General features: G+C 44.7%; 1 protein-coding gene across 1 annotated transcript in view; it reads right to left on the bottom strand.

The window, feature by feature from the left end:
- LOC134909502 (probable cation-transporting ATPase 13A4) overlaps positions 1-24765 on the bottom strand; it is a 254988-nt gene that overhangs the window by 112445 nt on the left and 117778 nt on the right. Inside the window, exons 16-17 of the mRNA XM_063916437.1 lie at positions 16947-17103; positions 2419-2536 (exon numbers count right to left, since the gene is read on the bottom strand). Of these exons, the coding sequence (XP_063772507.1) occupies positions 2419-2536; positions 16947-17103 (275 nt within the window). The remainder of the gene's footprint in view (positions 1-2418; positions 2537-16946; positions 17104-24765) is intronic.

The following is a 24765-nucleotide window of genomic DNA, read 5'->3' as shown; positions in this document are numbered from 1 at the left end:
ATGCAAAGAATGTGTGGTATTAGTTACCCCATTCTCACATAAAAAAAAACATATGAATGGCATTACAGTTAAGCTGGGTACACACCTTTACAATTATCGGACTGACCACCCAATTTCGGCTTACCTGATAGGTACAGGTGAAACTCAGAAAATTAGAATATCGTGCAAAAGTTCATTTATGTCAGTAATTCAACTTAAAAGGTGAAACTAATATATTATATAGACTCATTACATGCAAAGTGAGATATTTCAAGCCTTTATATATGTTATAATTGTGATGATTGTGGTTTACAGCTTAAGAAAACCTCAAATCCAAAATCTCAGAAAATTAAAATATTACATAAAATTAATTTAAAAAAAAGGATTTTAAATACAGAAATGTCAGCCCTCTGAAAAGTATAATCATGCATATGTACTCAGTACTTTGTTTGGGCCCCTTTTGCATGAATTACTGCTTCAATGCGGCGTGGCATGGATTCTATCAGCCTGTGGCACTGCTGAGGCGTTATGGAAGACCAGGATGCTTCAATAGCGGCCTTCAGCTCTTCTGCATTGTTCGGTCTCATGTCTCTCATCTTTCTCTTGGCAATGCCCCATACATTCTCTATGGGGTTCAGGTAGTTTGCTGGCCAATCCAGCATAGTAATCCCACAGTCATTGAACCTGGTTTTGGTACTTTTGGCAGTGTGGGCAGGTGCCAAGTCCTGCTGGAAAATGAAGTCAGCATCTCCATAAAGCTTGTCTGCTGAAGGAAGCATGGAAGTGCTCTAAAATGTCCTGGTAGATGGCTGCGTTGACACTGGACTTAATAAAGCACAGTGGACCAACACCAGCAGATGACATGGCTCCCCAAATCAACACAGACTGTGGAAACTTCACACTGGACTTCAAGCATCTTGGATTGTGTGCCTCTCCATTCTTTCTCCATACTCAAGGGCCTTGGTATCCAAATGAGATGTAAAATTTGCTCTCATCAGAAAAAAAGGACTTTGGACCACTGAGCAACAGACCAGCTCTTGTTTGTTGTTCTGGAGTGGCTTGACAAGAGATGGAGATTCTGACTTCATTTTCCAGCAGGACATGGCACCTGCACACACTGCCAAAAGGGGATCGGTATGAAATACCTCCAATCAAAATACCGACGTTCAAAATCCCGACACCAATGGACCGATGGTCAAAATCCCGACAAGGTCAAAATACCGACACGGACAAAATACCGACATTTAAAATACCGACAAGGTCAAAATACCGACATGTAAAATGCAACAGGTCAAAATACCGACATGCATTTTTTTGATTTTTTTTTTTTGTGTGTGTATGTCGACATAAATCAACATGGACACCATATAAAGTGTACCGCGTCCCCTCGCATGGCTCGCTGCGCTCGCCATGCTTCGGGCACGGGATTTTGACCATCGGTCAATTGGTGTCGGGATTTTGAAAGTTGGTATTTTGATTGGAGGTAAACTGACTGCATCCCGCCAAAAGTACCAAAACCTGGTTCAATGACCGTGGGATTACTGTGCTGGATAAGCCAGCAAACTTGCTAAGGATCCAATTGACTGAAATGCTTAGTTACATAAATGGTAACTGATTGATAGTGCTTTGTCACTATTACTACAGCAGGGCAATTATTACAGTATGTTCCTTTGGACCAGATGGTAGAGATAAGACCCTAACTCTTGCCTGGAGGGGGTCAGGCCAGGATCTTGATGGTCGGGATCCCGGCTATCACAATACGGACATAAGAATCCCGACATGGTTCAGAATGCCAGCGCTGGCATCCCAAATAGGAGGGTTAAGGTTATGCCCCAGGAAGGGAGGGTTAGGTTTAGGATGTGGGGAGGGGGGATTAGGGTTAGGCACCCCCACAGGAGGGTTAGGGTTAGGCTGCATGGGTGCGGAGGAGTTTAGGTTTAGGGTGTGGGAAGGAGGGTTAGGGTTAGTCACCACTGGGGAGGGTTAAGCAAAGGGGGGGGGTCAGAGGGGGTTACATTTAGACTGCAAGTAGGGAGGGTTAGGGGGGTAATTAGAATTGTTTCCCAACCCCTGTTGGGATTCTAAGAATCAGGATGCTGCAGTTTTTATTTTGACCACCAGCATCCCAACCACCAGCTTTTCAGCCCCAACCCATTTGGATCTAATGTGGGGTGTCTCCCTTAACTGTAACAATGGGTACAGCTAGATTAATACTAACACAAGCAGTGGATGAGAAGGACACCTGACATGTAGCTTTGCAAGGTGCAGCTAATACAACTGGTCCAGAACATCACACAACTCAGCCACATAACAGACAAGTTTTTGGACAGCAACCTACTCACCTCAGTAAACACCAGTGGTGGGAGGCTGCTTGGAAAGACAATGCAATATGATACTTTTTATTGATCCCAGTAGTTTAAAAATTGATATAACTTTTACCTGTCTATGTCTAGTGAATCTGGAAGTCCATTATTCTGCAGTGATCGATACGCCAATCCAATAACTCTGAAACCTTGTTTTGTGTAGAAGTCAAGCATCTTGGAAAAACCTCGGGGAACTATTTAAGAAACATGACAGGTTTATGTCTTAATTAAGTGCAAAACTAGTTGCCAGTATTGGAAACAATAAGGGGTTAATTTATCACCCGTTCTCAGTGAAATTGCCCTTCAAAGTGTTAGATTTATTATCTAGCATTTAGGAGAGTCAAAATTTGTTAGCTAATGGGCAAAACCATGGCCCTCATTCCGAGTTGATCGCTCGGTATTTTTCATCGCATCGCAGTGAAATTCCGCTTAGTACGCATGCGCAATATTCGCACTGCGACTGCGCCAAGTAATTTTACAATGGAGATAGTATTTTTACTCACGGCTTTTTCATCGCTCTGGCGATCGTAATGTGATTGACAGGAAATGGGTGTTACTGGGCGGAAACAGGCCGTTTTATGGGCGTGCGGGAAAAAACGCTACCGTTTCCGGAAAAAACGCAGGAGTGGCCGGGGAAACGGGGGAGTGTCTGGGCGAACGCTGGGTGTGTTTGTGACGTCAAAACAGGAACGACAAGCACTGAACTGATCGCACAGGCAGAGTAAGTCTGAAGCTACTCTGAAACTGCTAAGTAGTTAGTAATCGCAATATTGCGAATACATCGGTCGCAATTTTAAGAAGCTAAGATTCACTCCCAGTAGGCGGCGGCTTAGCGTGTGTAACTCTGCTAAAATCGCCTTGCGAGCGATCAACTCGGAATGAGGGCCCATGTGCACTGCGGGGGGAGGGGGGAGGGGCAGATATAACATGTGCAGAGAGAGTTAGATTTGGGTAGTGTGTGTTCAAACTGAAATCTAAATTGCAGTGTAAAAATAAAGCAGCCAGTATTTACCCTGCACAGAAACAAAATAACCCACCCAAATCTAACTCTCTCTGCACATGTTATATCTGCCCCACCTGCAGAGCACATGGTTTTGCCCATTGGCTAACAAATTTGCTGCTACGATCAGATCTGTATTAGGCCCCTAGTTTCCTTTAGATTGTAAGCTTGTGAGCAAGGCCTTCCTACCTCTATGTCCAGTGGCGTATCTATAATGGGTGCGGTGTGTGTGGTGCACACGGGTGCCTGGGTCCGGAGGGGCCCCACACCGCACCCATTTATTCAATACTTACCTTTCTGGTTTCCGTGCATGGGCTCCCTCCACTCCCATCATCATAGCCAGCAGCAGTGCTGTTAGCACTCTATCTGAGCACTAGAGACTCTGGAAAAGTGCCAGTCTACAGCAAATGCTCAAGTCTCCAGAGAAATGGCCACTGCACCATTTTTTTTGGAGACATGCACATGCATTGTAGACTCTGGCACTGTGCCAGAGTCTTTAGTGCTTAGACAGAGCGCTAACAGCATGGTTACGGGAGAGGAGGGGGGCCACACCCAGAGACTGAACACGGGTCCCCTCCTCTCTAGATACGCCCCTCTCTATGTCTGTTATTACCCAGTTATGTTCTCTTACTGTTGTTCCAATCGTAAAGCACAACGGAATTTGCTGCGCTTTATAAGAAACTGTTAATAAATAATAAATAAAATAACTCACATATATCTTAGTGATCTACAGGCAGTGTATGGGAAAGTGCTATTATTAGTGTAACAAAAAGCATTCCTTAACATTGCCACATATTGGTGAATAATTAAATGTGTGTACCCAGTATTTGTAAAATGCTAAATATTTATTAGTATATTCAATACTTAAAAAAAGAGATTCATTTGTCTCTGTACAGTTACATACTTACATACTGTGTTTTTTTTTTTTGTCTTAATAAAATGTGATACATGGGTTTAAAAATACAAATGAAGATAGATCTCTGATCAGAGAATTTCAATGCTGTGCTCATCTATGTCGGAGATGAGAGACCGCACCTAGATTATCTGGCCGCCTTTTAGGTAAGCAGGCTCCCGGATATTTGCTCAATCCAATGTGTTTTTTTTTTACATCCAAGGATATTTTAGGTGCAGCAAGGGCATATCAGAAGCACTAGGCATACCCTGAGTGATTTGCATTGCAACAATGTTGGGATGTATAGTACAGTATGTGTATGTGTTAAAGGTAAGCCATTCTGCCACAAAAACAAATCATGGATTTATGTACACATGTAAAAAAAAAAAAACATACTATGTAATAAATATTTAGATTTAGCATCATGGGAATGTATAAAATAAAATAAATTGAAAAAAAAAGTTTTGACCCTGGTTAAACTACAGAGTATACAATAAGAAGTTGATGCACAATTGTGTCCCAAGTTAATTAGTGACTTTCTGATTTCAGTGAAAGACTACAAAAAGATGAAAAAATTAATTGCCCCTGGAATACATGTTACTGTACATGGGTATGGTATATTGCAAAGACAAAATGCACTATGGGAGATAACATTCAACTGAAAAGAAAAGCTTCCCAAAAGATAATGGAGTAAATACCATTTTACAACATAAGAGTTCCACAAAAAGGAATTACTTTCCTCATAGGAGGTTGGTTTATCTCTAATTAACACATTAAACCTTATAATACTAAACCAAATATTACCTTCAAAATAAAATTAAATGAATGGCCTGTACATGACCTTAAAATAGCATATGGAATAAAACTTATCTATAACTGAAATAACGACAGAAACACACTGGGATCCAGACAGCCAGCAAATTAACTGCATCCCGGACACAGAAGCAGCTTGGCTTAAATGTCACAGCTTTTTATTCAATTATAATTAACCAAAGAGGAAAAGTGGCCAGGAGACGCTGCAATCTCAGTTCCAGACACAATCTGTACACTCCCACAGTAGAAAAAAAATAAAAAATTAAGTTATAGTTATTTTACACAGCATCCTCAAGAGGTCACTGTTTAAATAATCATATTTCATTTAGAGATAAGCGAGTCTAGTTCCCAAAAATAGCATTCCGAATCGGGATCCGAGTCCGGCTTGGGATTTACCACCTGACTCAGATCCCAAAACGAGACAAAACGTCATCCTCCCACGTCTTATTCTCAGTGGTTTTAGATTCTGTAAAGGTCCCCGGTGATTACACCATCTTCACTCCAGCTGTGGAGCTTGTATTGAGCAGACATATCCGTGCTGTATCCATCCAGAGATGCTGTGTTGTCCATCCAGGGGTGCTGTGTTGTCCATCAAGGGGCTGCTGTGTCCATCCGGCGGTGCTATGTCCATCCATCAAGGGGCTGCTGTGTCCAGCCGGCGGTGCTATGTCCATCCATCAAGGGCTGCTGTGTCCTCCAGGGGTGCTCTGTCCTGCCATCAAGGGGCTGCTGTGTCGGACATGGGGATGCTGTGTCCATCCATCCAGGGGCTCTGCCCAGTGTAAAAAAATATAAAAGCTAAAAATATAATTAAAAAAATCTATATTTTTTACGCTATACCCCAGTGTACTATACTATTGTTTTTGTGTGACACCTCTGGTCAGATTGCTATGTTGTTCATCAAGGGGCTGCTGTGTCCATCCAGGAGTGCTCTGACAATCTAGGGGTGCTCTATTGGTCCATCAAGAGGCTGCTGTGTCCAACAAGGGGTTGATGTGTCTGTCCATCCAGAGACTCTGCCCCAGTAAAAAAATTAATAAAAGCTAAAAATATAATTTACAAAAAAAAATATCTATACGTATTTTGTGCTATAACCCAGTGAACTACTGTATACTAATATTTTGCTGAGACACTGCTGGTCAGACCACAGTGTAATAATAATCATACATGTATTGCGACACTGTAGGTCGTACCCCAACTGTAGCTGGTCCGTATTCAGGGGTGCTGTGTTGTCCATCAAGGGGCTGCTGTGAACATCCAGGGGTGCACTGTCAATCTAGGGGTACTCTGTCGGACCATCAAGGGGCTGCTGTGTCCTCCAGGAGTGCTCTGTCCTTCCATCAAAGGGCTGCTGTGTCTGACAAGGGGATTCTGTGTCCGTCCAGGGGTGCTCTGTCAGTCCATCAAGGGGTTGTTGTGTCCGACAAGGGACTGCTGTGTCCATTCAGGGGTGCTCTGTCGGTCCATGAAAGGGCTGCTGTGTATGACAAGGGACTGCTGTGTCAATCCAGGGGTGCTCTGTCGGTCCATCAAGAGGCTGCTGTCTCCTCCATGGGTGCTCTGTACATCCATCAAGGGGCTCCTGTGTTAGACAAGAGGTGCTCTGTCCGTCCATCAAGGGGCTGCTGTGTCCGACAAGGGGCTGTTGTGTCCATCTAAGGGGTGCTCTGTCAATCTACCGCAGCTTAATATTCATACATGTATTGTGACGTTGTAGGCCAGACCACAGTGTAATATTCATGGTTGATGATTATTTTAGTGATAGCATCAAAATAGTCATGTCAGACAGTCCGTTTCACTATTGGCAGGACAAAAAAAGGCAATCTGGAGGCCCTTGCACAAACTGGCTTTGCTTTACTTAAGTTGCCCAGGTCCAATTTGTACTCAGAAAGAGTTTTCAGTGCAGCTGGGAACCTTGTCAGCAACAGGCGTAGGATGTTAGCCCAAAATGTGGAAGAGATGATGTTCATCAAAATGAATTACATTTTCCATGAGGAAGACATTTACCAGCAATTTCTTCCAAAAGTGTAATAGTGGATTCCTGCAGGGATGAATTAATAGTGTGTGAAGAAGATGTACACACTGATGTGGGTGAGGGATCAGATGATGATGATGATGATGACAATGATGACATCTTGCTTATGCAGAGCCAGCTTGTGCACATAGAGATCATTGCCAGCAATGTCCACTGCCCATTGGCAACTTGTTTTGTGGGGGCCCTAACAAACCAATCATTTCAGCCACAAGTGACAGTCTTTTGCTGAAGTGATTGTTTGGTAAACTGTGCATGTTCTGTTTAATTTATACAACATAAAGCTGGGTGGGAGGGGTGGAAGGGCCCAAGGACAATTATATCATGCACCTCTTTTCTTTGCATTATGCGCTGTTTGGAGCTTTGATGATTGTCTTCTTGAGTAGACGACGAACATGTTCGTAGTTTATTAAACTGCCACTCTGTCTTCCACTGCAGTGGCTTTCTGTTTTCTAGATGTGCCATGTTGGAAGTTTAAGTGCCTTATGTTTATGTCGCCCACTGCTGTCGCTTAGCTTAGTCATCCAGCTACCTTGGTGCAACCTTTTGGCCTAAACTGGATAATTCCAATATTGTGATCCGTGTGGTAGTCAAAATTGACTAGAAATGAGTGGAAATTAATGTTATCAATGTTAATAATACTGTAGGAACAATAACAGGCACAAATTCTGTGATTTTATCTGTTTTTATCATTTTTGTAAAAAGAAAAAACAAATCCAACACATGAAGGAGACACAGATCCAAAACCAAAGATCCAAAATCAAAACCCATGAAGTGTGCCGGCGCACACCTGGTGGGACGAATCTCACGACTGGACAATCTAGAAGGTTATACGCTGTTCAGGAGATACAGATTAAATAAACGGGGTGGAGGGGTATGTCTTTACATAAAACCTGATATACAGGAAGATATTCAAGAGGGGACTGTAAATACTGTTGAGACATTATGGGTAGAAATTGCATGCATGGATAAAGGAATAAAAAAGTTAGTATTGGCGTTATGCTACAGGCCGCCTGGTATTAATGTGTCTGATGAGGAATTGTTACTGAAACAAATTGAAAAAGCAGCAGGAGTAGGAAACATAGGCCCTCATTCCAAGTTGATCGGTCGCAAGGCGAATTTAGCAGAGTTACACACGCTAAGCCGCCGCCTACTGGGAGTGTATCTTAGCATCTTAAAATTGCGACCGATGTATTCGCAATATTGCGATTACTAACTACTTAGCAGTTTTAGAGTAGCTCCACACTTACTCTGCCTGTGCGATCAGTTCAGTGCTTGTCGTTCCTGGTTTGACGTCACAAACACACCCAGCGTTCGCCCAACCACTCCCCCGTTTCTCCGGCCACTCCTGCGTTTTTTCCGGAAATGGTAGCGTTTTCAGCCACACGCCCATAAAACGCCGTGTTTCCGCCCAGTAACACCCATTTCCTGTCAATCACATTACGATCGCCGGAGCGATGAAAAAGCCGTGAGTAAAAATACTATCTTCATAGCAAAGATACTTGGCGCAGTCGCAGTGCGAATATTGCGCATGCGCACTAAGCGGAATTTCACTGCGATGCGATGAAAAATACCGAGCGAACGACTCGGAATGAGGGCCATAGTAGTGATGGGAGATTTTAACTATCCAGAGATAAATTGAAAAAATGATTCATGCGATACTGCTAGGGGTAATATGTTTTTAAACATGCTAAATGATAACTACTTAGTTCAATCAATCGAGGAATCAACTAGGTACAATGCAATCTTAGACCTGGTATTAAGAAACAATGGGGGGTTGGTATCAAATATTATAGTAGGGGACCCCATAGGAAACAGTGACCACAATATGGTCACATTCAATATCAGTTTTCATAAGCAGTCCTATAATGGCTCAACTAGGACTCTAAACTTTAGCAAACCCAACTTTGACATGTTGAGGGAAGCTTTTAGGGACATTGAATGGGAAACTATGTTTCAAGAAAAAAATACTACAGAGAAATGGGATGTATTAAAATCCCTGCTAGTTAAAAATACTTTGCAAATTTATTCCCACAAGCAGCAAAAGAAGGAATAAAAACCCCAAACCAACGTGGCTTAACAAAAAGATAAAGAAACTAATGGACAAAAAAAGTCGAGCATTCAAAAAAACCAAATCTGAAGGGAATGCGAGTCATTTAAGCACTATAAGGATTGTAACAAAATATGCAAAAAAGAAATAAGAGCGGCTAAAGTAGAAACTGAAAAACTAGTAGCAAAGGAAAGCAAAGCAAATCCCCCATAAAAATTTAAATACATCATCAGCAAGAGATTAAAGAAGGAGAGTATAGGCCCTTTAAAAGACAAGTCGGGAGTCTTAAGCAAAAATGATAATGACATAGCGAACAAACTAAATTTCTTTTCTCTGATGTCCTAGTGGATGCTGGGAACTCCGTAAGGACCATGGGGAATAGACGGGCTCCGCAGGAGACTGGGCACTCTAAAAGAAAGATTAGGTACTATCTGGTGTGCACTGGCTCCTCCCACTATGACCCTCCTCCAGACCTCAGTTAGATTTCTGTGCCCGGCCGAGCTGGATGCACACTAGGGGCTCTCCTGAGCTCCTAGAAAGAAAGTTTATTTTAGGTTTTTTATTTTACAGTGAGACCTGCTGGCAACAGGCTCACTGCAACGAGGGACTAAGGGGAGAAGAAGCGAACCTACCTGCTTGCAGCTAGCTTGGGCTTCTTAGGCTACTGGACACCATTAGCTCCAGAGGGATCGACCGCATGGAACTGGCCTTGGTGTTCGTTCCCGGAGCCGCGCCGCCGTCCCCCTTACAGAGCCAGAAGCAAGAAGAGGTCCGGAAAATCGGCAGCAGAAGACTTCGGTCTTCACCAAGGTAGCGCACAGCACTGCAGCTGTGCGCCATTGCTCCTCATGCACACTTCACACTCCGGTCACTGAGGGTGCAGGGTGCTGGGGGGGGGCGCCCTGAGGGCAATATATGATACCTTGGCTGGCAAATCTACATCATATATAGTCCTAGAGGCTATATAGATGTAAAATACCCCTGCCAGTATTCCAGAAAAAGCGGGAGAAAGTCAGTTGAAAAAGGGGCGGGGCTTCTCCCTCAGCACACTGGCGCCATTTTCTCTTCACAGTGCAGCTGGAAGACAGCTCCCCAGGCTCTCCCCTGTAGTTTTCAGGCTCAAAGGGTTAAAAAGAGAGGGGGGGGGCACAAAATTTAGGCGCAATATTGTATATACAAGCAGCTATTGGGAAAAATTCACTCAATATAGTGTTAATCCCAAAATGATATAGCGCTCTGGTGTGTGCTGGCATACTCTCTCTCTGTCTCCCCAAAGGGCTGTGTGGGGTCCTGTCCTCAGTCAGAGCATTCCCTGTGTGTGTGTGCGGTGTGTCGGTACGGCTGTGTCGACACGTTTGATGAGGAGGCTTATGTGATGGCAGAGCAGATGCCGATAAATGTGATGTCGCCCCCTGTGGGGCCGACACCAGAGTGGATGGATAGGTGGAAGGTATAAACCGACAGTGTCAACTCCTTACATAAAAGGCTGGATGGCGTAACAGCTATGGGACAGCCGGCTTCTCAGCCCGCGCCTGCCCAGGCGTCTCAAAGGCCATCAGGGGCTCAAAAACGCCCGCTCCCTCAGATGGCAGACACAGATGTCGACACGGAGTCTGACTCCAGTGTCGACGAGGTTGAGACATATACACAATCCACTAGGAACATCCGTTACATGATCCCGGCAATAAAAAATGTGTTACACATTTCTGACATTAACCCAAGTACCACTAAAAAAAGGGTTTTATGTTTGGGGAGAAAAAGCAGGCAGTGTTTTGTTCCCCCATCAAATGAGTGAATGAAGTGTGAAAAAGCGTGGGGTCCCCCGATAAGAAACTGGTAATTTCTAAAAAGTTACTGATGGCGTACCCTTTCCCGCCAGAGGATAAGTTACGCTGGGAGATATCCCCTAGGGTGGATAAGGCGCTTACACGTTTGTCAAAAAAGGTGGCACTGCCGTCTTAGGATACGGCCACTTTGAAGGTACCTGCTGATAAAAAGCAGGAGGCTATCCTGAAGTCTGTATTTACACACTCAGGTACTAGACTGAGACCTGCAGATAGTGCTGCTGCAGCGTGGTCTGTAACCCTGTCAAACAGGGATACTATTTTGCGAACATAAGACGTCGTCTTATATATGAGGGATGCACAGAGGGATATTTTGCCGGCTGGCATCCAGAATTAATGCAATGTCCATTCTGTCAGGAGGGTATTAGAGACCCGACACTGGACAGGTGATGCTGACTTTAAAAGGCACATAGAGCCTTATAAGGGTGAGGAATTGTTTGGGGATGGTCTCTGGGACCTCGTATCCACAGCAACAGCTGGGAAGAAAAATTTTTACCTCAGGTTTCCTCACAGCCTAAGAAAGCACTGTATTATCAGGTACAGTCCTTTCGGCTTCAGAAAAGAAAGCGGGTCAAAGGCGCTTCCTTTCTGCACAGAGACGAGGGAAGAGGGAAAAAGCTGCACCAGTCAGCCAGTTCCCAGAATCAAAATTCTTCCCCCGCTTCCTCTGAGTCCACCGCATGACGCGGGGGCTCCACAGGCGTAGCCAGGTACGGTGGGGGGCCGCCTCAAAAATTTCAGCGATCAGTGGGCTCGCTCACAGGTGGATCCCTGGATCCTTCAAGTAGTATATCAGGGGTACAAGCTGGAATTCGAGGCGTCTCCCCCCCGCCGTTTCCTCAAATCTGCCTTGCCGACAACTCCCTCAGACAGGGAGGCTGTGCTAGAGGCAATTCACAAGCTGTATTCCCAGCAGATGATAGTCAAGGTGCCCCTACTTCAACAAGGACAGGGTTACTATTCCACACTGTTTGTGGTACCGAAACCGGACGGTTCGGTGAGACCCATTTTAAATTTGAAATCCTTGAACACATACATAAAAAAATTCAAGTTCAAGATGGAATCGCTCAGGGCGGTTATTGCAAGCCTGGAGGAGGGGGTTTACATGGTATCCCTGGACATCAAGGATGCTTACCTACATGTCCCCATTTACCATCCTCACCAGGAGTACCTCAGATTTGTAGTACAGGATTGCCATTACCAATTCCAAACACTGCCGTTTGGACTGTCCACGGCACCGAGGGTCTTTACCAAGGTAATGGCAGAAATGATGATACTCCTTCGAAAAAAGGGAGTTTTAATTATCCCGTACTTGGACGATCTCCTTATAAAGGCGAGGTCCAAGGAGCAGTTGTTGGTCGGAGTAGCACTATCTCGGGAAGTGCTACAACAGCACGGATGGATTCTATACATTCCAAAGTCACAGCTGGCTCCTACCACACGCCTACTGTTCCTGGGGATGGTTCTGGACACAGAACAGAAAAAAAAGTGTTTCTCCCGCAGGAGAAAGCCAAGGAGCTGTCATCTCTAGTCAGAGACCTCCTGAAACCAAAACAGGTATCGGCGCATCACTGCACACGAGTCCTGGGAAAAATGGTAGCTTCTTACGAAGCAAAATTCCATTCGGCAGGTTCCATGCAAGAACCTTTCAGTGGGACCTCTTGGACAAGTGGTCGGGATCGCATCTTCAGATGCATAGGCTGATAACCCTGTCTCCAAGGACCAGGGTATCTCTACTGTGGTGGCTGCAGAGTGCTCATCTTCAAGAGGGCCGCAGATTCGGCATACAGGACTGGGTCCTGGTAACCACGGATGCCAGCCTTCGAGGCTGGGGGGCAGTCACACAGGGAAGAAATTTCCAAGGACTTTGGTCAAGTCAGGAGTCGTCCCTACACATAAATATTCTGGAACTGAGGGCCATTTACAATGCCCTAAGTCTGGCAAGGCCTTTGCTTCAAAACCAGCCGGTACTGATCCAATCAGACAACATCACGGCAGTCGCCCATGTAAACCGACAGGGCGGCACAAGAAGCAAGATGGCGATGGCAGAAGCCACAAGGATTCTCCGATGGGCGGAAAATCACGTCTTAGCACTGTCAGCAGTGTTCATTCCGGGAGTGGACAACTGGGAAGCAGACTTCCTCAGCAGACACGACCTACACCCGGGAGAGTGGGGACTTCATCCAGAAGTCTTCCAACTGTTGGTAAACCGTTGGGAAAGGCCACAGGTGGACATGATGGCGTCCCGCCTAAACAAAAAACTAGATATTGCGCCAGGTCAAGGGACCCTCAGGCAATAGCTGTGGACGCTCTAGTGACACCGTGGGTGTACCAGTCGGTTTATGTATTCCCTCCTCTGCCTCTCATACCAAAGGTACTGAGAATAATAAGAAAACGAGGAGTAAGAACGATACTCGTGGTTCCGGATGGGCCAAGAAGAGCTTGGTACCCAGAACTTCAAGAAATTATATCAGAGGACCCATGGCCTCTACCGCTCAGACAGGATCTGCTACAGCAGGGGCCCTGTCTGTTCCAAGACTTACCGTGGCTGCGTTTGACGGCATGGCGGTTGAATTCCGGATCCTAAAGGAAAAGGGCATTCCGGAAGAAGTCATTCCTACGCTGATAAAAGCCAGGAAAGAAGTAACCGCAAACCATTATCACCGTATTTGGCGAAAATATGTTGCGTGGTGTGAGGCCAGGAAGGCCCCAACAGAGGAATTTCAGCTGGGTCGTTTTCTGCACTTCCTACAGCCAGGGGTGACTATGGGCCTAAAATTGGGTTCCATTAAGGTCCAGATTTCGGCTCTGTCGATTTTCTTCCAGAAAGAACTGGCTTCACTGCCTGGAGTTCAGACATTTGTAAAGGGAGTGCTACATATTCAGCCCCCTTTTGTGCCTCCTGTGGCACCTTGGGATCTCAACGTGGTGTTGAGTTTCTTAAAATCACATTGGTTTGAGCCACTTAAAACTGTGGATTTGAAATATCTCACGTGGAAAGTGGTCATGTTATTGGCCTTGGCTTCGGCCAGGCGTGTGTCAGAATTGGCGGCTTTGTCATGTAAAAGCCCTTATCTGATTTTCCATATGGATAGGGCAGAATTGAGGACTCGTCCCCAGTTTCTCCCTAAGGTGGTATCAGCTTTTCACTTGAACCAACCTATTGTAGTGCCTGCGGCTTCTAGGGACTTGGAAGATTCCAAGTTACTGGACGTAGTCAGGGCCTTAAAAATTTATATTTCCAGGACGGCTGGAGTCAGGAAAACTGACTCGCTTTTTATGCTGTAGGCACCCAACAAAATAGGTGCTCCTGCTTCTAAGCAGACTATTGCTCGCTGAATTTGTAGCACAATTCAGCTGGAGCATTCTGCGGCTGGATTGCCGCATCCTAAATCAGTAAAAGCCCATTCCACGAGGAAAGTGGGCACATCTTGGGCGGCTGCCCGAGGGGTCTCGGCTTTACAATTTTGCCGAGCTGCAACTTGGTCAGGGGCAAACACGTTTGCTAAATTCTACAAAATTGATACCCTGGCTGAGGAGGACCTTGAGTTCTCTCATTCGGTGCTGCAGAGTCATCCGCACTCTCCCGCCCGTTTGGGAGCTTTGGTATAATCCCCATGGTCCTTACGGAGTTCCCAGCATCCACTAGGACGTCAGAGAAAATAAGATTTTACTCACCGGTAAATCTATTTCTCGTAGTCCGTAGTGGATGCTGGGCGCCCATCCCAAGTGCGGATTGTCTGCAATACTTGTATGTAGTTATTGCCTAACTAAGGGTTATTGTTGAGCCATCTGTTGAGAGGCTCAGTTATATTTCATACTGTTAACTGGGTGTAGTATCACGAGTTATACGGTGTGATTGGTGTGGCTGGTATGAGTCTTACCCGGGATTCAAAATCCTTCCTTATTGTGTCAGCTCTTCCGGGCACAGTATCCTAACTGAGGTCTGGAGGAGGGTCATAGTGGGAGGAGCCAGTGCACACCAGATAGTACCTAATCTTTCTTTTAGAGTGCCCAGTCTCCTGCGGAGCCCATCTATTCCCCATGGTCCTTACGGAGTTCCCAGCATCCACTACGGACTACGAGAAATAGATTTACCGGTGAGTAAAATCTTATTTTTTTCAATGGTATTTACCAGAGAGGACCAAAAGCAGTGTCTAACACACAATCTCAATGAAGATATTGTCCCACTGCTAAGTGCTTATTTAAGTGAGGAGGTAGTCTGTGATCGATTAAAAAATGTAAAGATTAATAAGTCACCTGGTCCCGATGGAATTCACCCAAGGGTTCTTATGGAGCTTCACTCTGAACTAGCAAGACCACTATTTTTGATCTTCAAAGATTCAGTTCTATCAGGTATGGTTCCCAAGGACTGGCGTATAGCGGAGGTAGTGCCAATATACAAAAAGGGAAGTAAAGCTGAACCTGGTAATTATAGACCAGTAAGTCTTACATCTATAGTGGGGAAAGAATTGGAAGGTATTCTAAGGGATAGTATTCAGAGGGTCCTTGAAGCCAATAAGGTCATTATAAGGAACCAACATGGTTTTGTGAAGGACAGATCATGTAAAACCAACTTACTTGGCTTTTGTGAAACAGTAATTGTGAACCTTGATCAGCGTAAGGATGTAATCTTTTTAGACTTACCTAAGATTTCAACACAGTACCACACATGCGACTTATCAATAAGCTACAAGAAATAGGGCTAGGGAGCACAATATGCACTTGGGTCAAAAATTGGTTAGATAATAGGGAGCAGCGCGTTGTGGTTAATGGATCTTTTTCAAATTGGACTTAAGTGTTTTGTGGTGTGCCACAAGGGTCTGTACTTGGACCACTATTGTTCAACATTTTCATTAATGACCTAACAGTAGGTCTAGAGAGCATGGTGTAAATTTTTGCAGACAATACCAAATTGTGTAAGGTTATAAATACAGAGGGGGATGCCATGTCTCTTCAGAACGACTTAGTTAAACTAGATGAATGGGCATCAAAATGGAGAATGAGATTCAATACAGACAAGTGTAAGGTAATGCACTGTGGTAGCAAGAACAAAAATAACACCTACATACTAAATGGGGTAATATTAGGGGATTCTGTACTGGAAAAAGACTTAGGTGTTCACATAGATAGCAAACTAAGCAGCAGTACCCAAAGTAGGATTGCAGCAAAGAAGACTAATAAGATATTAGCATGCATAAAATGGAAAATTGATGCAAGTGATGAGAATGTTTTACTCCCATTATATAAATCACTAGTGAGGCCACATCTTGAATACTGTGTACAATTTTGGGCACCATACTACAAAAAGGATATCCTTGAGCTAGAAAAGGTTCAGAGGTGGGCGACCAAACTAATTAAGGGCATGGAGATGCTGGAATACGAGGAAAGGCTTGCAACGCTAGGCATGTTTACACTGGAAAAGAGGAGACTAAGAGGGGACATGACCAACATCTACAGATATATAAGGGGACCATGCACAGAGCTTGCGCGGGACCTGTTTTTGATAAGATCAGCACAGAGGACACGTGGACACTTGCTTAGGTTAGAGGAGAGGAGATTCCGCACAATGCAGCGAAAAGTTTTTTTCACAGTAAGGACAATACGTGTTTGGAATTCCCTGCCTGAGAAAGTAGTAATGGCGAACTCGGTCAACACCTTTAAGAATGGGTTAGATAAATTCCTTTTGGATAAGGATATTCAGGGTTATGGTACGTAGTCACGCACTATAGTTATTAAAACACAACGGCTGATATTGAAGCACAATGGCTGACATCAGCATCAAGCAAAATCAGTCCTAAATTAAAACTGCATAGGAGACCACAAATACTGTAGGTTGAACTCGATGGACAAATTGTCTTTTTTTCAACCTTAGATACTATGTTACTATGTTACTAATTTCATTATGATGCTACATTTTTGCATTAGCCTTTTTTCATTTATATTATCTTTTGCTTATGTTGCTTTATTTACCTGTATCAGGCTTACAGTAACGGATGACCATTTCTGGTGCTCCTTTCATGAACAATGCTAAGTTTCTGTCGCCAATATTCTGAGTGATCACAGACATGCGTTGCAAATTGGAGGAGAAGGGGAACTGATGCAGAATGATGATTCCTTCCACTGGCACCTAAATGGAAAAAAAAATATTATAATATGAACTTATTATGGTGAGTAACGATCAATACCACAAAAGAGGCCAGTTACTGACCACTGGCTACTCAGGAAACATTCCTGTGAACCTTGAACAACACTTTTATAGAATTTATACAAATCAACTATTTTGCTATGTAAATTACCTTAATAAATCCCTTAGAATCTTTAAAGTTTTCTACAAAGATTAGAATTGTGTTGGCAGGTAGCAGAATAGAGCCAGCACCAAAATTTAAAGACTTACCTGATCCCCTTGTTCTGGTAAGTGTTGGCCATCCACACAGACTCCTGGTTATGCTAGTAGTGAGTCTGCAAGATTCACTATTGTCCATAAAGTTAGCAGTGGATTGGATTATCGTGGTAGTTTAGATTTTGGGACCGTGAACCAATCTGGGCAGGCAATGTTACCACCTTGCCTACTTGCAATATCTAGCATTCTGATGGTTGAGAACAGAAAAGAGGCACTCCAGTGAAGAGTAAAAGCCACAAGACATCACAGAAGGAAGAAGAAGCAGCATGATCTGGAAAGAAGATTCCAGAGATCAAGGTAAAAGTTGCCAGAGAGGCGAGAGAGGATCGGTTAAGGCCTCAACTGGGTGTCATTCAAAGTCTGCAGATACAAATGTAGACATGCTTATCTTACTGCAATGCAGCATGCTGCATGATGTGCCAGGCTGTGATTATTTGCAGCTGGCGATTCCTCCATTAATTCCATTAGGAATTTATGGAGAGATTGCCAGCTGCAAATAGTTGCAGCCCGGTATGCCATGCAGTAAGCTGTGCTGCAACGTGCGGCATTGCAGCAAATATGAGCATGACTACATCTGTAAGCTAAATCTTTTTGTCATCCAGGTGCACTAGGCCACGAGGGTGGAATCCTCCTGGAGCAGGCATTCCTAACCATGGTCCTCAAGCCACACTAACAGTGCAGGTTTTAGTGATATCCAGGTTGCAGCACAGATGGTTAAATCAAAATAACTGAGCTACTAATTAAGTCACCTGTGCTGAAGCCTGGATATCACTAAAACCTGGCCAGTTAGTGTGCCTCGAGGACCGTAGTTGGGAATGCCTGCCCTAGAGGCTCAGCCCTAGGTAATTAATAGCCCCAATGGGCATGTGCCACACTGCCATGCAGGGGCATTGCCCCAACCCACTGTGCCGTGAAAATTTTGAGCCTCTGTGCTCCTATTACCATGTGCATACAGGTAGGCTTTTTGTCAACACAGATACTAGGCCTTGCATATGTTCTCCTGTATTGATTTGACCTTGGTACTTTCTGTCCACTGTGCCCCCATTCACTGACCCACTTTACAAAGTTAGAACAACAAAATAAAAAAAGACCAAGCAGAGAGGTGGAGAGATATTAACTACAGGCTCTAAGGTCACAATTACAAAAAATCTTCACAGAGCGAATGCAAGTACAAAACTAAAATGATATACAGGTTGAGTATCCCATATCCAAATATTCCGAAATACGGAATATTCCGAAATACTGAATTTTTTGAGTTAGAGTGAAATAGTGCAACTTTTGTTTTCTGATGGCTCAATGTACACAAACTTTGTTTAATACACAAAGTTATTCAAAATATTGTATTAAATGACCTTCAAGCTGTGTGTATAAGGTATATATGAAACATAAATGAATTGTGTGAATGTAGATAAACGTTTTTCAATGCACAAAGTTATTAAAAATACTGATTAAAATGACCATCAGGCTGTGTGTATAAGGTGTATATTGAACATAAATGCATTCTGTACTTAGACTTAGGTCCCATCGCCATGATATTTCATTATGGTATGCAATTATTCCAAAATACGGAAAAATCTGATCTCCAAAATACCTCTGGTCCCAAGCATTTTGGATAAGGGATATTCAACCTGTATACATTTTATACAGCAGCTAATAAGGTGGGAAAATGCATGCTAGGAAGCTAGGGGGCAAAGAGCAAGAAATAGGATTCACCATCTGCAGGATGATGAGGCTAGGAAGTCATACAACCCACAATGTATCACTAATGTTTTTGCAAAATATAATACAAAGTTATATAATTTAGCAGCTGATTCGTTAACTCCCCAACCAAATCAAGATACTATATCAATATTTCTCTCACGTTTAGACCTACCTGTACCAACTCTAACTCTAGATGATCTTTCTTTGCTGAATGCTCCATGGTCGGTTGATGAGGTAACATCAGTTATTAAAACACTACCTAAGGGTAAAGCCCCAGGGCCAGATGGCTTTATTAGTGACTTCTATACTTCTTTCTCGAGTACTTTTGACCCTATTTTAACCAATCTATTCAATGAAGCAACTAAAACAGGGTATTTACCTAAGGAACTTTTGGAAACACACTCACTATTCCTAAACTAGGTAAAGGCCACTCAGATTGTAAAAACTATAGACCCATATCCCTTCTTAATAATGATATTAAAATATTTGCTCAGCTTATTTCAAATAGGCTATCCACAATTTCCCTAGATTAACACATCCAGATCAAGTGGGTTATGTGAAAGGACGAAAGCCTCAGACAACAAACAAAGGGTCATTGATATTATTCGATTGTCATCTAGAGCACAAGATCAGTTAGTATTACTATCATTGATGCCAAAAAGGCCTTTGACAGACTTAACTGGCAATATATGTGACTTTTGTTGTCAATTTATGGATTTATAGGCCCTATTTTTGAATCAATATTGGCTTTATACCAAGCACCCAGTGCAAGAGTTTTTAATAACGGTTTTCTTCCAAGCTAATTTCTGATCAATACCGGAACAAGACAAGGGTGCTCTCTTTCTCCATGGATCTTTATCTTAGCAATGGAACCCTTGGCTCAGAAAATAAGAAATCCAGGAGACTTTTCGGGATTCCCCACTGTAAATGGTACTCATAAGCTATGTCTCTTCGCAGACAATGTTTTATTATTTGCCACTAAGGGGCCAATCAGCTCCTAACTGTCATTTTTCAAACCTAGCCTGTGACAAGCCACTTTATCTCCTTCCAAGGCTTAGTAAAAAGACCCTTAAACCTCTTATGTCACTACCCACCTTAATACTATATTAGATATATTCTGTAAAATTTCATATTACAAGATTAATACAAGTCGGAAACATTACCAATTAACATCCCTCCAAAAACTATGACATTACTCAAACATCCCAGTGTACATGGAAGTCTATGTACTGTATCTTACATATTTGCGACTAAATATTCCTGCTAATACTAGAGATGTTTTTAAGGTTAATATGAACCCGATGCTGAAATATTTGTCCCAACTAAAACATACATGGGACTCCTATGAGATTTCTTGGTTGGTGAGAATAGCTGCCTTTAAGATGATACTATTACCTAAACTAATGTATCTTTTCAGAACAATTCCTTATATATGTCCATCTCATTATCTCTTAAAATGTAGACGGCTTATGGTGTCTTTATGTGTGGAAAAATAAGCCTCCTGGTTAGGAACACACACTATGACATTATAGCAGAAATATGGGGGTCTTAAACTTTCAGATTTGCAGCAATACCAATACACATGCCTCCTAGCACAACTACATAACTGGTCTCTCCCTACCGGAATGAAGCCATGGGTAGATGTGGAGTCTGCAGCTACAGCAGGCTTTCCATTAATAGATTTATTGTGGATACCAAAAACAGACCGCCTTTGTATTAAGAACAGTTTACATACAATCACAGTTGTCTTAATGGTCTGGGAGAAAGTGATAGTTACGAGAGCAGAGTGGGGGTTATCATCTGGAAACCTATTGATCAATGCACTGAACACCCTGATCCCATATCTCTCACTGGAGAGGTGGATTATACAGGGAATTAACACTCTAATACCACTTTTATACCTAAAATAGCGGGTTGCAGCTGGGAGCCTGACACGGGTGCTACCCGGCTGCGACCCACGTCATTCCCCTTTCCCACTGCACTCACCAACCCGGCGTATCTTAGTTTTTTATTTTTTATAAATCTGCAAAAATCACAAAAAACTTTTTTCACATTGTCATTATGGGGTATTGTGTGTAAAATTTTGAGGGAAAAATGAATTTATTCCATCTTGGAATAAGGCTGTAACATAAAAAAATGTGGAAAAAGTGAAGCACTGCGAATACTTTCCAGATACACGTAAGTACAAGCAAATCAGTTAACCAATGTCCAAGATTGCCATGTCAAGGGACAATCCAGGGCCGTTTCTAGACAATTTGGCTCCCAGTGCGAGATTTCAAAATGCACCCCCCCATTGGTATAAAAAAAAATTGCGTGCCCCCCCCCCCCATATAGCCAGAAAAAAGCATGCGCGCGCCGAAGGCGCGCGCGCACCCGACAAGGCTGTGTGGCCTGATTAAAATGGGCGTGGTCTCATTTCAGTGGGCGTGGCCTCGTCTGATATCACACCCACCACAGGGGGAAAAAATAAAAATAAAAAAGTCCCCTTTTTACACATTACACCAGGCAAGTGTCCCCATATTACACAGCGCGGCAGGCAGGTGTCCCCATTTACAAAGTGCGGCAGGCAGGTGTCCCCATTTAACAAAGTGCGGCAGGCAGGTGTCCCCATTTTACACAGTACGGTAAGCAGATATCCCCATTTTATACAGTACGCAGGCAGGTGTCCCCATTTTACACAGTACGCAGGCACGTGCCCCCATTGTACACAGTACGCAGGCACGTGCCCCCATTTTACACAGTGCGGCAGGTATCCCCATTTTACACAGTACGCAGGCATGTGTCCCCATTTTACACAGTGCGGTAGATATCCCCATTTTACACAGTGCGGTAGGTATCCCCATTTTATACAGTGCGGCAGGTATCCCCATTTTATACAGTGCGGCAGGTGCCCCCATTTTACACAGTGCGGCAGGTATCCCCATTTTATACAGTGCGGCAGGTATCCCCATTTTATACAGTGCGGCAGGTATCCCCATTTTATACAGTGCGGCAGGTATCCCCATTTTACACAGTGCGGCAGGTATCCCCATTTTATACAGTGCGGCAGGTATCCCCATTTTATACAGTGCGGCAGGTATCCCCATTTTATACAGTGCGGCAGGTGCCCCCATTTTACACAGTGCGGCAGGTATCCCCATTTTACACAGTGCGGCAGGTGCCCCCATTTTACACAGTGCGGCAGGTATCCCTATTTTACACAGTGCGGCAGGTATCCCTATTTTACACAGTGTGGCAGGTATCCCCATTTTACACAGTGCGGCAGGTGTCAAGTGGGGAGGGAGAGAGAAAGAGAGAGAGAGAGAAAGAGAGAGAAAGAGAATACTTACAACTTGCCGCTCTTCGGGTCCCGCGCGCCGGCCGCCTCCTCCGTCGATGGTTATCTTCTCCAGTCCTCTCCTCCCTCTCTCTTCCACCCAAGCGCTCCTGCTCGGGGGGCGGGGCTTCACGGAATGACGCGTTTGCGTCGTGACGTCACGACGCAAACGCGTCATTCCGCGAAGCCCCGCCCCCCGAGCAGGAGCGCTCGGGTGGAGGAGAGAGGGAGGAGAGGAGTAGTCACGAAGTGCCGCGGCGGGCGCCCCGTGCGGTTGCACGGCTCGCCCGCCGCTAGAAACGGCACTGGGACAATCCCACATACGATGGACAAAAGTGGCCATAGGCATGCGCAGAACATTTTATTAGGGGGTGCACCATCGGAGGGGTGTATTTAGCACCACCTACTGGGCATGTCTAGCACCACCTATTGGGCATGTCTAGCACCACCTCTTGGCTCGCAAAGCAATATAAATCACATACCACAAGGGGCATTGTCACTGCAAATGTGAGCATGTCAACATGACACACCACCTTTTTCTCATTACTCTGGGAGCATTCCTTTTCATTCCATATGCACCTTACTTACAGTATATGGTGGTTTCTCACAACCGGGAACCTCTGAAGAAATGCCCTCCCTGGGCAGACAGCATCTTCTATCATTAATCACTATTCATGTAGGAAATTACATGGTCCAGAAGATGCTTCTTTGTGTAGGAATATAACCAAGATCATCATAATGTCACAGAGGTTCAACCAGACTCATGTCACCTCCTACCCCCCGCATCTCTAAGCCACACCACCATCATCTCCTCCCTGTGTCTCTCAGCCACACTGTCACCTACCAGCCACACCATCTCTTCCCCTCCCTGTGTTGTCTTTCACCACCACCATCATCCCCTCCCAGCGTTGTCTCTCATCAACATTCATCTCTTGCCTGCATCTCCCTGTCATGCATCTCTTCCAATCCACCTCACTCTGTGCCTCTTATACCCCTTTCACATCGCACAAATAACCCGGTATCGACACAGCATATTGCCGTATCGAAACGGGTCAGTGTGCGATGTGAAAGCTCCTTTGGTGAATTAGCGGGTCGCCTGACCCGGTAATTCAACCCGGTAAAAAAAGAAGGGTTATTACCAGGTTGAATACCGGGTCAGGTGCAGTGTGAATGGGAGCCATTCCGATGCGACATGGCTCCCATTCACAGCATAGGGAGAGGCGGCGCAGGACATGAGCTCATCTCCCAGCGCCGCCTCCACCCCCGCCCCTGCTGCTGCTGCGCCCCCCGCTGCTATGGCAACCGATCCGGTATATTGCCGGGTCGGAAAGCCAGCAAATGAGCGCAAATGCCGGATCACACCCGGTAAGGACACGTTTCTCTTACCGGGTGGGATCCGGCATTTGCGATCTGAAAGCAGCATTAGACTCCCACCCTGCACTCTGCCTCTCAGCCTGCCCCCTGCACTCTGTGTCTATTAGCCTTCACCTCCCTTCATTCTGTGTCTAGTTTCCCTTACACATATGCTCCCAGTAATGCCAGATACACATATGCCCTCCAGCGGTGCCCCTTACTCAATGCCCCCGGTGGTGCCAAATACACATATGCCCTCATAGTGCCAGATAAACATATGCCCCCAGTGGTGCCAGATACATATGCCCCCAGTGCTGCCAGATACATATATGCCCCCAACCTGCCAGATACATATATGCCTCCAGCAGTGCCAGATACATAAATGCCTCCAGTGATGCCAGATACACATATGCCCCCAGCGGTGCCAGGTACACATATTTTCCCAACAGTGCCAGATACACATACTGTATGCCCCCAGCGGTGCCAAATACATATATGCACCCAGCGGTGCCAGATACATATATGCACCCAGCGGTGCCAGATACATATATGCCCCCAGCGGTGCAAGATACATAAATGCCCCCAGCGGTGCCAGCTACATATGCCCCCAGTGCTGCCAGATACATATATGTCCCCAAGCTGCCAGATACATAAATGCCCCCAGTGCTGCCAGATACATATGCCCCCAGTGCTGCCAGATACATATATTCCCCCCAAGGTGCCAGATACATAAATGCCCCCAGCGGTGCCAGATACTTATTCCCCTAGTGCTGCCAGATACATATATGCCCCCAGTGCTGCCAGATACATATATGCCCCCCAAGGTGCCAGATACATAAATGCCCCCAGCGGTGCCAGATACATATGCCCCCAGTGCTGCCAGATACATATATGCCCCCAAGCTTCCAGATACATAAATGCCCCCAGTGGTGTCAGATACATATGCCCCCAATGGTGCCAGATACATATGCCCCCAGTGCTGCCAGATACACAAATGCCCCCCTGTGGTGCTCACCCTC

Source organism: Pseudophryne corroboree, chromosome 4 (genome assembly GCF_028390025.1).
Source record: "Pseudophryne corroboree isolate aPseCor3 chromosome 4, aPseCor3.hap2, whole genome shotgun sequence".
Taxonomy (NCBI): Eukaryota; Metazoa; Chordata; class Amphibia; order Anura; family Myobatrachidae; genus Pseudophryne; species Pseudophryne corroboree.
The sequence above is the reverse complement of the archived record's forward strand: the minus strand, read 5'-3'. Positions and strand labels throughout refer to the sequence as shown.